At 34.8% G+C, this 16,232-nt stretch overlaps 1 protein-coding gene across 1 annotated transcript; it reads left to right on the forward strand.

Moving 5' to 3' along the window:
- Positions 1-227: 227 nt before the first annotated feature.
- On the forward strand, positions 228-14,536 carry LRRD1 (leucine rich repeats and death domain containing 1; the record flags this gene model as incomplete). Its single annotated transcript, XM_081079764.1, has 5 exons — positions 228-2,168; positions 6,748-6,946; positions 10,942-11,103; positions 13,185-13,302; positions 14,350-14,536. The coding sequence occupies 5 exons, from the start codon at positions 228-230 to the stop codon at positions 14,534-14,536; spliced, it is 2,607 nt and encodes an 868-aa protein (XP_080935890.1).
- Between the last annotated feature and the right edge of the window lie 1,696 nt (positions 14,537-16,232).

The raw sequence follows: 16,232 nt of genomic DNA on the forward strand, positions 1-16,232 counted from the left end.
AGCTTTAACCAGTAATCATATCTAAATTAGTTTATTAGTTATAAATATTTTTATATTCATCAAATTATTCATTATAGAATAAAAAGCATATTTAAATTGATTTATGATTTTGATATTTTTATTTCATCTCTTAACATTTGTTTTCTAGGTTCAAAGGAAAAAATTAAACATGAAAATTAAAATCGAGTTACAATCTTGTATTGGTATAAAACATATCAGCAAATAAGATGTCTGAAGAGGAGGATACTTCAAAAGAGGTAGAGGACAGCAGTAGTCAATTTAGGACAAAATCTAAATCACAGTTGGTGGAAAAACCTGGATTTATTAAAGAAATATCAAATTTGTTAAAGGAAGGTTCTGATGGGAAACCTTCTGACCAGATTGGTGAAACACATCCTAGAAAGGATACATTAGACAGACATGATGATACATCCTCCTCTGGAAATAAGCCTAAGAGAAATAAAGAACAAATGGAAGCTCTTCAATCTTCTGAAACAGTCACTAGCTATGACAGCGTGCAATTAATAACTGAAACATCATCAAGTCCATCATCATCAATAACGGAGATGACTGCTAAATATGAGGCCTCTGTTGACTTCCTATCTCATGAAACATTGGGAAAAAACAGTCTACAGCTCTCTGAAGAAAATGAGAAAGGACTTGGCTTAGGGTCAGATGACTTTACAGTCAATCTCAAGGCCAAGGGTTTACAAGAATTCCCCAAGGACATTTTAAAAATAAAATATGTAAAATATCTATATTTAGATGAGAACAAAATCAAAAGTTTTAAAGGAGCAGACTTGGGTGATCTGCTAGGACTAGAAATTCTGTCCTTGCAAGATAACGAACTATCATCATTTCCATCTGAAATTCAGTTACTTCATAATTTAAGGATATTAAATGTCAGTCACAACCAACTATCACAAATACCTAAAGAAATATCACAGCTTGGGAGTATCAAGCAGCTCTTTTTAAATAACAATGACATTGAGAATTTTCCTTCTGGCTTAGTAAGTCTTAGAAACTTGGAAATTTTAAGTCTGGCTAAAAATAAGTTAAGACATATACCAGATACTCTGTCTAGTTTGAAAAACTTGAGGGTTCTCACTCTGGCATATAATCAGCTAACAATATTTCCTAAAGTTCTGTGCTTTCTGCCAAAGTTAGTTTCATTAAACCTTACTGGAAACCTGATAAGCAGTTTGCCAAAAGAAATAAGGGAGCTTAAAAATTTAGGAAAACTTTTAATGGATCACAATAAACTTACATTTTTGCCAGTGGACATTTTTCGATTGCACAAAATGCAAGAACTTCAGCTGACTAACAACAAATTAGAAGTTATTTCACACAAAATAGAGAATTTTAGGGAACTTAAGATTCTAATACTTGATAAAAATATACTGCAAGAAATACCAGAGAACATTTCCCACTGTGTAATGTTGGAATGCCTTAGTCTTAGTGATAATAAATTAACGGAACTTCCTAAGAACATCCACAAGCTTAAAAATTTAAGAAAACTCAGTGTAAACAGAAACAACATAGTGAGAATACCTGAAGATATCTCACATCTTAATAATATGGTCAGTTTAGAATTTTCAGGAAATATAATCACAGATGTTCCCATTGAAATAAAAAACTGCAGAAAAATAACTAAAGTTGAATTGAGTTATAATAAAATAATGTATTTTCCAGTAGGTTTGTGCGCTTTAGATTCTCTTTATTATTTGAGCATTAATGGAAATTATATTTCAGAAATACCCGTGGATATATCTTTCAGTAAACAACTGCTTCATTTAGAATTTAATGAAAACAACCTCCTCATATTTTCCGAGCACTTTTGTTCTCTTATTAATCTTCAACACCTGGATCTTGGTAAAAACCAAATAAGGAAAATTCCACCATGTATTTCCAATATGGCATCACTCCATGTTCTCATTTTATGCTGTAATAAATTTGAAACTTTTCCTATAGAAGTGTGTACTTTAGCAAATTTGCAAGTACTTAATTTTTCAGAAAACCAAATACAGAAAATTCCTCCAGAGATCTGTAACTTAAAAGAAATCCAGAAATTAAACATCTCAAGCAATCAATTTACGTATTTTCCTACTGAATTGTGTCAACTTCTCTCACTGGAAGAGCTGAATATAAGTCAGATAAATGGGACAAAGGTAAGAGAGTGATATTTTGGATTTTGGGGGGAAGGTGGGACGAAGAGAATCAGAATCTAAGCTGTATGAGTATATGTGTTTTAAATTTAGGTGGAATATTTTATTTTTATAAGGATAGGTTTTATATTTTAATCCCATACTTGGCTTACAAATACACTTCTCAACACAAAAGTTTTATAGGAAAACATTTCATTAAAATGAAATGCCAAGTAAAGCTGACAATTTTATATATTTATTTTTATTTCAATTAAATTATAAAAATAGTTTCAAACTTATAGATTAACATAAATACATTATTGGAGGAAAATTGAGAAAAAGTTAAAAAAAGTCATTCCACGAGCACATTACTGTAATATAACTGCACTGGTCATATGTTGACAACTTACTTTCAGCCTTTTTTTCCTTATGTATATGGTTTTCTAAGCAATTATAAAAAGACTACATTCAAGTTTAAATTCTTTTATTTTCACTTAATGTATCATAATAATTTCCCCGTGATATAACATAATCTTCCCAATAATTGTTATAACCAACACGTGACTTATGTAACTAATCCTGTTTAACATTTAGGGATGCTGTAATTTTTTTTTTCCCCTTTTTGATGAAAACTTTACTGAAATAAACATGAGAAAACCAACTTAACTGGAGACTTTACAATATTAAGACTCAATATTACAAAGATGCCAGTTCTTCAAAATTACATGCAATTTAATAAGACTCCCAAATAGAATTTTAATATAGAAATAGACAAACTCATTCTAAAGTTCATATTAAAGGATATAAAGTTCACGTTTAAAAAAATCATCAAGAAAAGCAAAGAACAAGGGCGGGGGCAGGGGGCAGATGTGACACAATGCACAATTAAATTAGAACAGCCCTCTGTGCTCAGGTGTAGACAAACTGGATCCATAGAAGAGCAACATTTAAAAACCTCCCCATGCCTCCAGGGCAGTTTATTGAAACATGATGTGACCTTTTTTTTTTTTTTTTTTTTTTTTATCAGCAAGGGCCCTTCACTGGATGGTGTTATGTCCATTTACTACCCATTTAATTGGGAAGAAAAAAAAAGTTTAGATCCCTATTTCATATTTAAAATCAACTAAAAAATCAATTCCAGTTGGATTAAAGATCTAAAAGCAAACGGCAAGATGATTTTTAAGGCATTGGAAGAACATACACAATTCTTTTTATGACGGAAGGGTGAATATTTTTAAAGGTGACGCAAAATATCCCATCTATAAAGAAAAGGTTTGAGGTTTGACTCTGCAAATTATTATTTCCTATAAGATAAAAGAAAGCATAAAGTTTAGCAGTGGGCTATGACAAAGCATTGCAACATATTAACAAAATTGGTATCAGATATAGAGACCCCAGCAAGTAAGACTGAAACCTCCCATGTACACACAAAGGCGGCAATGTGCTTTTCTAGTTTTTCCAAAATAATTTTAAAAGATTGGCAAAGCATATAAACAGGTCATTCACCAGAAAGACAGATGATTGATAAACATGAAAAGGTGCCAACTTCACTGATACTCAGTGAAATGCAAATTAGAATAACCAGGTTTCACTCTTGCTGTTGGTATCGTGTGACTTTCTTTTCTGTCAGTCTTGCTGGAGGCTTATCAATTTATTGATCTTTCCAAAAAACCAGCTTTTGGCTTCATTTGTTTTCTCTGTTGTTTTTGGAGTTTTTTCCAATTTCATTAATTTCTGCTCTTTTCTTTTTCCTTCTTTCTGCTAGATGAGGGTTTATTTTGCTCATCCTTTTCCAGTTTTTAAGATGGAAGCTTAGACTATTGATCTAAGAACTTCTTTCCTAATATAAGCAGTCAAGGCTACAAATTTCCTTCCAAGACGCGTTAGGTGTGCCCACCAATTTTAATATGTTGTATTTTGATTTTTCTTCCATTGAAAATATTTTCTAATTTCTCTTTGGTGGGTTATGGAGTATATTGTTTCATTTCCAACTGATGTGCAATTTTCCTGTTACCTTCGATTTCTAGTTTAATTCCATTTTAGTCAGAAACATACTCTATGATTTTATTTATTTTTGTTAATGTTTATTTTATAAACCAGGACATGGTCTATCTTTTTATTTTATTTTTATTTTATTTTATTCTATTGGGGAATATTGGGGGACAGTGTGTTTCTCCAGGACCCATCAGCTCCAAATCATTATCTTTCAATCTAGTTGTGGAGGGCGCAGCTCAGCTCCAAGTCCAGTCGCTGTTTTCAATCTTGAGTTGCAGGAGGCACAACCCAGGGATGTTGTAATTTTTCATCATCATAAATAATGCTGTGAAGACCGTCTTCATCAATATAGCCTTTTTCATATTTTATTATCTCTTTAGGAAATTTTCCCTTAAAAATTGTTAGATTAATGGAAATAAATGTTCTTTATAGCTTAGCATTTCATTTTACTCAAATTCTAAGAGTGAATTTTATGAAATACTTTTTAAAAGTCAAAACATTACTGATGTATATTGAGACACATTATTGAAAAGGACATGAGGCTATCTTTAATTTGATCGTCACAGTCAAATTAAAGTCCTTTGATAGAGGTCAGACAATTATCTGCAGCAAGATTTCCCAAAGTCTGTTTCTAAAATAAACTAGTGCCATGAGCTGCTTCTGAAAACAACTAAATAAATAAAGGGGTAAATGGGTTCCTATTGTCAAATAGCTTTGAGAAGCACTGGGTTCTCAGAGAATCACAATGAACGTTAGTGTATTAAAAGTTCTGCACTCTGTATTAAGAGTCCAGCACTCAAGAAATTGGTTTGTGTCTATTTAACCCATATTTCCCAAACTTACTTGACCTTTTTTAACCTAACACCTGCTGTATAGAACCTTTCCAGAAAGACTATTCCGGGGAATAGTTGCTTGAGCTAGAAGGAATGAATAATGATACACGTTGTGTTTTAAAAGTTGCTCTTGTATTAAAAGACACTTTTTCTGCATTATAATCAACTAATTGCTTGGCTAATTTGTAATCCTCTCACTTTCTCCTCCTGTATCTTACTGTGGAAGTCTACAAATTATGTTCTTAATTCTCTTTCTAGTAACTCCTTCCAAGACCACACCATACACATGATTCAAATCTACATAACTGGAGCTGTTCTCTCACTAGTGGTTTAGTCCCCCAGTTCTTGTTCTTTTGGTCCTCTATTGTCTTATACCCAACATAGCTTCAAACTCATCTATCTTTCCAATGTAACTCCATTCAAAACCTCTGGTCCTGATTTGGTCCTGATGCCATTTTCTTCAAATCTACCAATCTAGAAATCATGGAATCATCTTTGACTGTTGCTTTCCCATCACCATTGTACTGAATCTTACACCAAAGTTGTCTCATTTTTCCTCTGAAAAAGCTCTTGGATCATTCTCCCTTGTTTTCCAGTGTCACTATCTCACAGAGTGTCACTAGTCTTGCCATAGCCTGGTTCCATGTTCCTTCTCCAAACATATCTCCCTTTGCTTCCTATCACCTCTCTTTACTGGTCAGCTTCTCCCTGGCCAGTTTCATGCATTATACTTGTCTTGCCTTAAGTGTCCTGTAATTTCTATCCAATCCCATTCATTCTTAGGATGTCAGTTGAGTCCCACCTGCTACATGAAACTTTCCTTTCGTCCTCTGATTTGTACGGATACACATCCTCTAAACTTGCATATATCTGTTATTGTACTCTGACATTGGAGTACCTATTACTTAATGCTATTTCTTGATGGTTTCATATACGTATATTTTGTTCCCTGAACTAAACTGTAATCTCCTTGAAGTGAGGGACTGTCTCTTATGCTTCTTTTATATCTGGAAGAACAATGAGCACAATATCCAGTATTTACTTTGTTTTGATATTTCTGAGGGACCCATATATTCAAAATTCTTTTGTTCATGCATAGAACTTCCTTTACTTCAAAACCAATTGTGATGGCCTTATTTCTCTGAGTGTACATATTTTTTCTTCACCTTAGCAGAGTATCTTAATTCCTGATATTTTGCATTACTTTTTGTACTAGGAATTTTTATTTTAGGCTGCATTGCCAAACTGTGTGACTCCATTCTAAAGGGGTTTATTGAGCACTTACTCAAAATTCACAATGCTTAGGAACACATATACAGAAAGTACAAAAGGTACATTATGTCATTTAGAAATCCAAGGAAAACAGCCAATGGACTAATAAAAAGTAATGTTGGTAAGACTAGAAAAAAAGAGATCAGATGTGGAACAGAATAATTGGGAAAGACTTCAGGGAAGAAGAGAATAAACCAAAGTAGGGTCAGATTTAAGGAGGGAAGACAGAGATAAGGTGGCAATGAACACTGAGTGTTTAGAGAATCAGAAAAGTGGGTTAGCAAGCCCGGGGTTGAATTGGTAGCATGGGTCAGACTGAAGAGGTCATAGGATGTCACACAATATATCGTGGGTTTTAGCAAGGGAGTCCAAAGGAATTTGTGACATCACGAAATATCTCCTTTCTAAGATAAAAAAAAGAAATCCCTCCTATTTGATTTTAGAAAAAAGTATTAGCCGTAGAAATATTTATTAAAAATATAATTGTTTAATTTTTGTTACAGTTAACAAGACTTCCAGAAGAGCTGTCTAATATGACTCAACTTAAAAGACTTGATATCTCAAATAATGCAATCAGAGCGATTCCAACAAATATAGGGAAATTGAGAAGTCTGGTTACTTTAAATGCATACAACAATCAAATAAGTTATCTGCCACCATCTTTTCTATCTTTAAATGATCTACAGCAACTAAACTTGAGTGGTGAGTATCAAGCATAATCAATAAGTAGAGTATTAGTGTCGAGGTTATAAATTTTATTGGCAGGACAGAATGGCAAATAGTCAACATAATGTATTAAGTGCCCACTGGAAGGGAATGGCTATCATAGGTAAAGAAAATGTGAGTAGAGCATAAGGTCCAGTTCTTTTCCTGAAAGAGGTTATAATCCAGCTGGGGAACCAGAACATATTTTCATTTCTTCCCTGTCTCCTCTGCCTTTACCCATTCATTCAGTATTTCTTCCCTTTCTGAACTTGACACTATTCATCACCTACTTAACACAACCTTAGGTCAGCATTTTCTCTGTTTTCCCTTCTCCGCTAGCTCCCCGATCCTACTCCTATACCCTACAATATTCTAATAACTTATAGTCTTTTACAAAGTCAATCACTACAATAACAAATTTTAAAAAGTAAATCATTTACTCTAAAGATATCAGAAAAGATTTCCCAAAGCACAACAAATACCATGTTTTCCCGAAAATAAGACCTAAGCGGAAAATAAGCCCTAGCATGATTTTTCAGGATGCTCGTAATATAAAATAGGCTCTACCGTATTTCCCCAAAAATAAGACTGGGTCTTATATTAATTTTTGTTCCAAAAGATGCATTAGGGTTTATTTTATATTACAAGCGTCCTGAAAAATCATGCTACGGCTTATTTTCTGGTTAGATCTTATTTTTGGGGAAACATGGTACTAGACTGGTATTTTAAAAAATATTATTATTATGAAATATTTTAAACTTACAGAAAATAATATACACCTACATACCTATTCCCAGATATAAAGAGTGTTACGGTTGTGATATTTACTTGAGCTATTTTTGATTAAGAAATCAAATAATAGAGGTAAAACTTTTTGTGCCCAAACTAGAAGTAACCATTTTGTGTGTATCTTTTTTCCACCCATGTTTTTTTACATATATATGTACGCATATATATACATACAAAGTACTATTTTGAATTTTTTAATTGTATTAAATCTTATACTATATGGTATGTAATTCGCCATTCTGTAACCTGCTTTTTTCATTTGTCATATTTCTAAAATTAATCCACGTTAATACATAGACCTACTTCATCCATTTTAAATGCTGTATAATATTCAATTATATGGTTAAACAACAATTAACCCATTATCCTGTTGACAGACAATTAAGCTGTTTCCAATTTGTTTGCTACTATAAACATTCTTGAGCATGATATCCCTGGTATACATCCCCTTGAGTTTCTTTAGTGCACATAGCTATAAGGAGAATTGCTGGCTCAGACGGTATATCCATCTTCAGCTTTACCAGATTTGGGGAAATTGATCTCCATAGTGGTTATACCAGCTAACCACAAGAACAATTGAGTTTATGAAATCATACCTTTCAGTCGAAAGTAGCATTTCTAACTAGGGCGGTCTTAGAGGATTTCCAGATTAAAAACAAAGTTCATCTTTTTGTTACCATAGTACCAGTAGTGCAGTAAAACCTACAGTAATGCATCAATACTTAGATATAGTGCAACTAGAACTTGTCTCCTGAGTTCCCAGAACTCCCTGTAAGCTGGCTGTGCAGGTACACATCAGTCATTTCATTAATTTTGCAGTAAGTTACAATAACTCAGCCCTGCAATTGAATTTTTGGTCCCACTTTTGTGTTATGGCAAAGTTTTACTACTGTGTTTTAGGGAGGTTATTTATCTGTTCAAGTGTAGGACAGCACATACTCCACTCACCTACTATTTGTGCGTAAAAAAAAAGCTGCCTAGAGCCTCCTGGCCACTGGAGAACACAACTACCAACTGGAAGCACAGTTCTCCATAGGCCTTCTAGTACAGGATCCAGGAGAACGAGACGATCACAGACTTTTCAGCAGGCTTAGCCAGCTCTCTGTTAGTCCCCATCGGCATGAGGAAAAGACATCAGTCAGGATCCAATCAGGAGACAGAAACTATATGTTAATGACCAAGTATGCTCTTAACTACATAACTGAACGGGTAAATGAGAATTCTAAGGTTATCACAAAAGTAGCAATGGCAGGAAACAACGGCCCTATGGCTGAGGGAGTCAAGTTGGAATTATTACAACTTAAATGATTGGAGGAGGGGCCATGCAGAAGTGAAAGTTAGATACCTGAGGATGGAACACTGCTTGGCTAGTGCTGGTTGCTTTGAGCTTGGGGTGTGTGTGCATGTGTTGGGTAAACTGCAGACTGCCCTCAGCTGTTTCAGTGGGAAGGAACTGCTACTGGTCGGGTAAAAGAGGGTAGCTTGGGTGACACTCAAGAAAAAACAGTCAAGAAGCCCACAGAGAGATAAGTTTGGAGGCAAAGACTACACAACTCGCAGGCCCACAGTCACCAACTTCTATTGCCAAATTTGAAGTTAGAGGGGCTCAGTTCAAGTCTTGTAGTTTAATGTTTCCTTCATTCATAAAATGAAGCTACCAGGAATACCCACGCCATAGATTTGGTGGGTGACTGAATGAAATTTTGAAAGCAGGAAGCATACTGTGAGAGCACCATTCAAACAAAAGACCTCTTGTGAAGAAACGCCCTCTTGTCACTCACTGCAGTGAATTTAGGAAGCCAACCTCTCTGAACCTCAATTTTCTCATCAGCAAGACAAGAAGGCTGTAACTTCTACTTGTCCATAGAGTTGTGGGAATATAATTTGGTAAAACTTATGAAACACTTTGAAAAATGTGAGACATTATACCAAAAAAGGGATTTAGATATTAATTCCTTTCCTCATAGCATGGGTTTTGGAGTAGAAAAGACCTTAGTTATATTTCTAGCTCCATCATTCACTAGGAAGCTTTTTTTTTTAATGTTAAGCTTCTGTTTCCTAATCTTTAAATAGAAATAATAATATCTACTCTTTGGATTGGGAGCATTAAGTGGTTAACCAACCACAAGCACAGAAATTGATGCAGTGTAGGTTTTTAAAAGATGTTAGCGTCTCTCCTCCAAGGAGCTGAAATGCCAAAGGAAAGGAAGACAGACGGACATGTGAGTTGCTTGTAGTTTTTCTCAGTGAGGAAAGACCTCACAGTTCTCTACAGATCTGCATTGGTAAGGCCACCAGGCAGGCTTTCATCCCCTGCCTGCAAAACAGCTAGTTATGCAAGTGGAGTTGTATCTGTTGTTCACAGCTGGCCTCTGTTCTGAAGGTCAGTGCTTATGCTAAACCAGTTAAGTATTTTGAAGATCACCACTTACATGGACTAATGTAACAGCCTCTGAAAGGACTCCCATCGAAAGCCTCTCTTCCCTTTGTTAATGCCAGTATTTCCTTTTTATTAATTGTTATTACATTTATTGGGATGACATTGATTAGTAAAATTATACAGGTTTCAAGTGTACAATTCTATAATACATCATCTACATGTTGCATTGTGTGTTCACCACCCAGAGTCAGTTCTCCTTCTATCACCAAATGTTTGACTCCCCTTTCCCTGAAACAGGAAAAGGACATTAATGGAAAATCTAATGACACCCAGAAATGTGCAAAGTTTATCTAATACTAAGGTACCAGTATTAATTTCTTAGATTTGATAAATGTAACATGATAACATGAGATAACATTAGGGGAAACTAAAACTAGATGAGGAGTACACAGGAACTCTACAATTTCTGCAACTTTTCTGTAAATCTGAAATTGCTCCAAATAAAAAGTTTGTTTTTTAAAAAAATTACCATTACATCTACTCTGTCAAGTCCCTTCCTGAATTATGAAAGGAAAGCCTATCTCATTTTGCCATTCTCTGTGAAAGAAAGGAACCACTGCTCTGTTTCTTTACTTCCTCCTTTTCACTCCTAGCAAGTGAACAACAGGAAGAGTTTAGGATTCTTACTTATGATTTGCCAGCATTGGGAGGGTTCTCTGGTACTCTGCAGTGAGACACAGTAGATGCCCCATATGCAGTTATTTGTCTCCACACTTTTCTTTTACAAAAAGGTATAATTAAATTATAATTTCTTTTCTACTAGGAAATAATCTTACAGCTCTGCCTAGTGGTATCTACAACCTTTCTTCACTGAAAGATATAAATTTTGATGATAACCCTTTGGTGAGACCTCCAAGGGAACTGTGTAAAGCAAAACAATTGTATACTATCACACGTTATCTACAGAGGGCAGATGAAAGAGATGGTAGGTGATGAGTGAGTGAGTGAATTGCTTATAAGTTATTTTCTAGAATCATCTGTACATTAAAAAATAGTTTGCTTTAATTAGAGGCTTTCAATATGGCAGAGACATTAAAATATTTATCATTTTCCCTTTTCAGAAGGAGTTTATTTTAATAATTCAAAGTATTTAATCTGGGACTTTACACATTCAAATTGAAAACAGTTAAATCCAAGTGGAAGGGTGAGCTATTTCCCTCCTAGTGGTTTCATTGCCCTTCAATAGGTTTTTTTAAAATCATGATTGTGGCCAGATTCAAAAAATCCACACACAGATTTCTTCATCAATTCTAATCTGTATCTCCATATGTAGTTGTTCTAAAAGTCATTACTTGGCCTTAAGAAGTCCAAAGAGCCTTTCCATTGATGCCAGTCAGTTGTTTGCCCACTAGAATCACTGGCCTGCAATCCCTGGGCACTCTTTATTCCTTCTCTCCCTAGTTATTTCAGAGAGCAAGTCCATTTTCTTTAAATGTTCTTCTACTGGAAAACATGGAGACTGGTTTCTCCAAGCCCATGGGAGGCAAGTTTCACTGTCCAATTCTTTCCCTGGGGCTGGGTTCCCAACAACTAAGTTTTTTCCAGCTATTCTGACTTTGCTCCTCATTGTCAATCCTCATAATGCATCCAGATTTTGGTCCTCCGATTTAATGCAGCATTTAATAAGTATTAACTTAGTAAGTATTGTTCCAGACTTGGGGAAAGGGAATATACAAAACTGTCCCCTAAAATTATTTTATTATATTATTTTATTATATCATTTTTATTATATCATGTACCCTGTCTATGTAGTCAGGAGTTTACATCAGCATAACCTCATAATCTAGTGAGCTGGTCATTAAAAATGTGCAGCCACAACATGCACCCATACACATGGCTACCATTCAGAAGCTTTTGCAAGACTTGGCCTCATTGATTGGAAAAAAAACCTGAGATAAAATTAAAAGTCACAGTAGCTGCTTTTTTTAAAACTTGCTATGCAAGTTGGTTCTGCTGATTATAATAATAAAAAAGGGACATTTTGTGGTAACTTTATTTCTATAAAACAAAGTCTTTAGGGGTTTTCAAGGAGCCATAAATAATTCTTGTTATGTAACAGCACTTGAGAGAATGGCTGTCAAGTTCATGATTGAATCTCCTTGCTAAAATTCTGTTACTCAGGTTCTTGGGGAAGGAGGATTCATGTGGTTCTGGCCTCTATGGGGAAAGTACAAAGGGCAATGGCATCAGATCGAAGTCAGCAGAAACAAGAGAACGCTGGCCATTTACCTCCTTTCCTTACGTCTGAGGGGCCTTCAGACAGCAGGCCTGGTGCCCAGAGCACAGAGGAAGTCATCATAGAAGATACATTTATTGTGCAATTAACAAAGAACATGGGGTCCTTTCCTTAAAATTTTTCTTAGAAGACTGGATTTTCATTTATCTCATTAGCATACAATCTAGCCTGAGGGATTATTGGCATATAAAAATAAAAAAACAGAAAACAGAAAATATTTGAGATTATTACAGAGGGGTGATCACTAGTTCTTAAAAATTTCCAAAGTGCCTTGGGTCAACAACAAAAAAATGAGTATAGTACAAATTAGCTGGAAGCTTTATTTTTCCTAAACTGAGCACTCTGTACTTATATCTAAGCCAACATTCATTAAATGAGTGATTTGAATATGAAATATGCATATATACACAATATTTATAGTACTGTTTTTCTCCAAAACTAAGACCTAACAGGAAAATAAGCCCTAGTATGATTTTTCAGGATGACATTCTGAACATAAGTCCTAATGCATCTTTTGGAGCAAAAATTAATATAAGACCCAGTCTTATTTTGGGGGAAACACGGTAGATGTAAATTTAGCTTCTCTAGATGGTATATAAAGAAGTTCATTAAAAAGCTATTGTATATTAGGTCTGCATTCCACACTTCCATTTTACTTGACATATATATTTGTTGGGGCACAGAAGTAAGAAACCTAGATATAATAACTCAAAATACAGTATGTTTTTCAAAAGTGATGACCAAAATTTTCTTTTATGTTCAAATAATAGAGAAAATCTTAGAGAAGATCTTCCAGATAGTTGCCAACAACATCACTGAAACAAATTTTCAATTTTTGTGTCAAAAATTAAATCTGGCAATCTCAGAAACTGATAGGTCTACAAAGAGGTATGTATGAATGACAACATGTGGTATAAGCTTATTCTCATGTTCTGATTTATATCATTAATATTACATGGTTGTGAAACATTCTTATTAACATGAACTGTAATTTGCTGTAAAAGAATGACGTTAGTTTATTATATATATTTGAAATCCATGTGGGTATATGTAGTTGTTATGAGTAAGGGCTCTGAGGACAGAAGGCTAGGCTTTAAAACCCAACTAGTTTTGTGACCTTAGATAAGTCCCTTAGCTTCTCTGTGCCTTAGTTTCTTCACTGGTAAAATAGATATACTTACTCTGTTTCCTCGAAAATAAGACCTAGCCAGACAATCAGCTCTAATGCATCTTTTGGAGCAAAAATTAATATAGGACTGGGTCTTATGTTATATAAGACCTGGTCTTATATAATAGTAAAATAAGACTGGGTATTATATTATATTATATTATATTATTATATTATATTATACTATATATGTATTATAAGACCTGGTCTTATAAAACAAGACCCAGTATTATATATTATACATTATATTATATCCAGTAAAATAAGACTGGGTATTATATTATATTATATTATCTCGTATTACATAAAACCTGGTCTTATGTTATAGTAAAATAAGACCAGGTCTTATATTAATTTTTGCTCCAAAAGACGCATTAGGGCTGATTGTCCAGCTAGGTCTTATTATCGGGGAAACACAGTACTTAAGAGAGTTGTCATGAGACCAAGTTATAAAGGATGTATCAAGAGCAGTAATGTATTGGTTTATAGTAAATAATCATAAAAAATTATTGTTTTGAGGTCTAGTGTAAATCTCTCAGATCGAATGTTAATTGAATTGTTAATTTTCTCCAAGGAAGAAGGGGTGAGATGGGGCTAACATTTACTTTCTGTTCTAAACTCTGTGCTAAATTTTTAAAGGGACTATCTTTACCAAATAATTTAATCCTCACTTCAATTTGGTAAACTGGCTTAAAAACCTAGATATACAATATTTAGTAGTTTGAAACAATGTTCTTTAAGTAATTATTCTTTAAAAAATTTTTCAGCACTGTTTCATTAAGTGAGCGAGTCCACCAAGCACTTGACAGGTGGAAAATGGAAAGTACGAACTTGTCACTAACCACTGCTGCTTTAAGTGACCAACTAACTCGGGCACTAACTCTGATAGGGGCATATGAAATTATGGACAAAATCACAGCTTTAAAACTTTTTACACGTACAATTAAATTCTGAATAGTGCATAAATAAAAACTGAAAACTTGTGATGCACTTATACAACTGAAACTGGATCTAAGAGAATTGCATGTCATGTCTTTTTATGCATTCCTAAGAGGTGATAACAATTTATGGCTACCACTGTAATATGTTATAATAAAATATTACAGACAATGTTTTGTGTATTTGTTCTATTGGCCTAGAATTATGATAACTAATTTTCTAAACAAACAATTCCATTTAAAAATTTTTTGTTATATAATGCTTTTACACAACCCCATATTTGTAGATAAGAAGGTAATTAGTACATTTCATTGAAGTTAGAAAGCAGAGCAGTTTCTTTTTAGATACTGGCTTAAAAATGGAAATGAATATCCCTACTGTTTCTCACTTGGAATGGGGTCGCTCTGTTAAACATAAACCAAGGCTAGGGTCAGGAAGCCTCTAGTTGAGTGTCCAGACAGGACTGATGGAGTGGTGTCTTGCCTATCATGTGTACCTTCTTCTTCTATCAGAAACCTTCCTTTATATGGGGAACCCATTTCATCTATTTTAGGCAGAGCTGACATTGTCATATGCAACCCTCTTCCCCCATCCCTGAAGCCACTAACACCAAGGTCTTCAACCCATGTAACTACAGTGAATGATGCAGGGAAAGCCATCTGACTGAGGCTAGGCCCTTAAGAGCTTCCCTTGGACTTTTCAGCACAACTATAAGGGAAGATGTACTCTTTCTGCTGGTAGGTTATGTGTCTTGGAGTCTTGTTCTATCATACACAGCTTGTGGTAGTCTGTCTGAGAGCTGGAGAGAGAGAGAGAGAGAGAGAGAGAGAGAGAGAGAGAGAGAGAGAGAGAGAGAAAGAGAGAGAGAGAGAGAGAGAATCCAGCTATCAGGATTCTCCAGAGAAACAACCAATAGGGTGTGTGTGTGTGTGTGTGTGTGTGTGTGTATCTGTATATACAGAGGGTGCCAAAAAATTGTATACACATTTTAAGAAAGGAAAACTGTATTAAAATTGTAATACTCAATATATACCAATAACAAAAGATGAATACAAGTCACGTTTGACTTCTGCAATTACAAGAGGTGCTCAAAGTGGTTACCATGAGTGTCCAGACACTTCTAATTACAGCGAACTACTGTTTGAGCAACATTGACCAAAGTGTCCACTTGTATACATTTTTTGGCACCCCTAGCATATAGATTTATTATAGGAATTTGCTCACATGGTTATGGAGGCTGAGAAGTCCCACAGAGATGTCTGCAAGCCAGAGAACCAGGAAAGCTGATCGTATAATTAAGTCCAGGGCCAAAGGCCTGAGAACCAGGACTGCTGATGACCAAAGGCAGCAAAGATGGACATCCTAGCTCAAGAAAAATTTGCCCTTCCTCAGCCTTTTTGGACCATATGGACCCCAAAAGATTGTATAATGCCTGCCTAGATTAGTGAGGGTGAATCTCTTTACTCCATCTACTGAATCAAATGCAAATCTCTTCCAGAAACACGCTCACAGAGACCACACCTATAACGTTGGAAATAACGTTTTACCAGTTATCTGGGGCATCCCTTAACTCAGTCAAGTTGACACATAAAATTACCCATCACAGCAGCCATGTCTGAAACTAACAATACTTCTGGACTCTTCACTTTCACTTGCTTAATTCTTATGTCAATTAGACTATGGTAAAATCAATCTTGTTAATATACATTGT

The sequence above is a fragment of the Rhinolophus hipposideros genome (genome assembly GCF_964194185.1).
Source record: "Rhinolophus hipposideros genome assembly, chromosome: 18".
Taxonomy (NCBI): Eukaryota; Metazoa; Chordata; class Mammalia; order Chiroptera; family Rhinolophidae; genus Rhinolophus; species Rhinolophus hipposideros.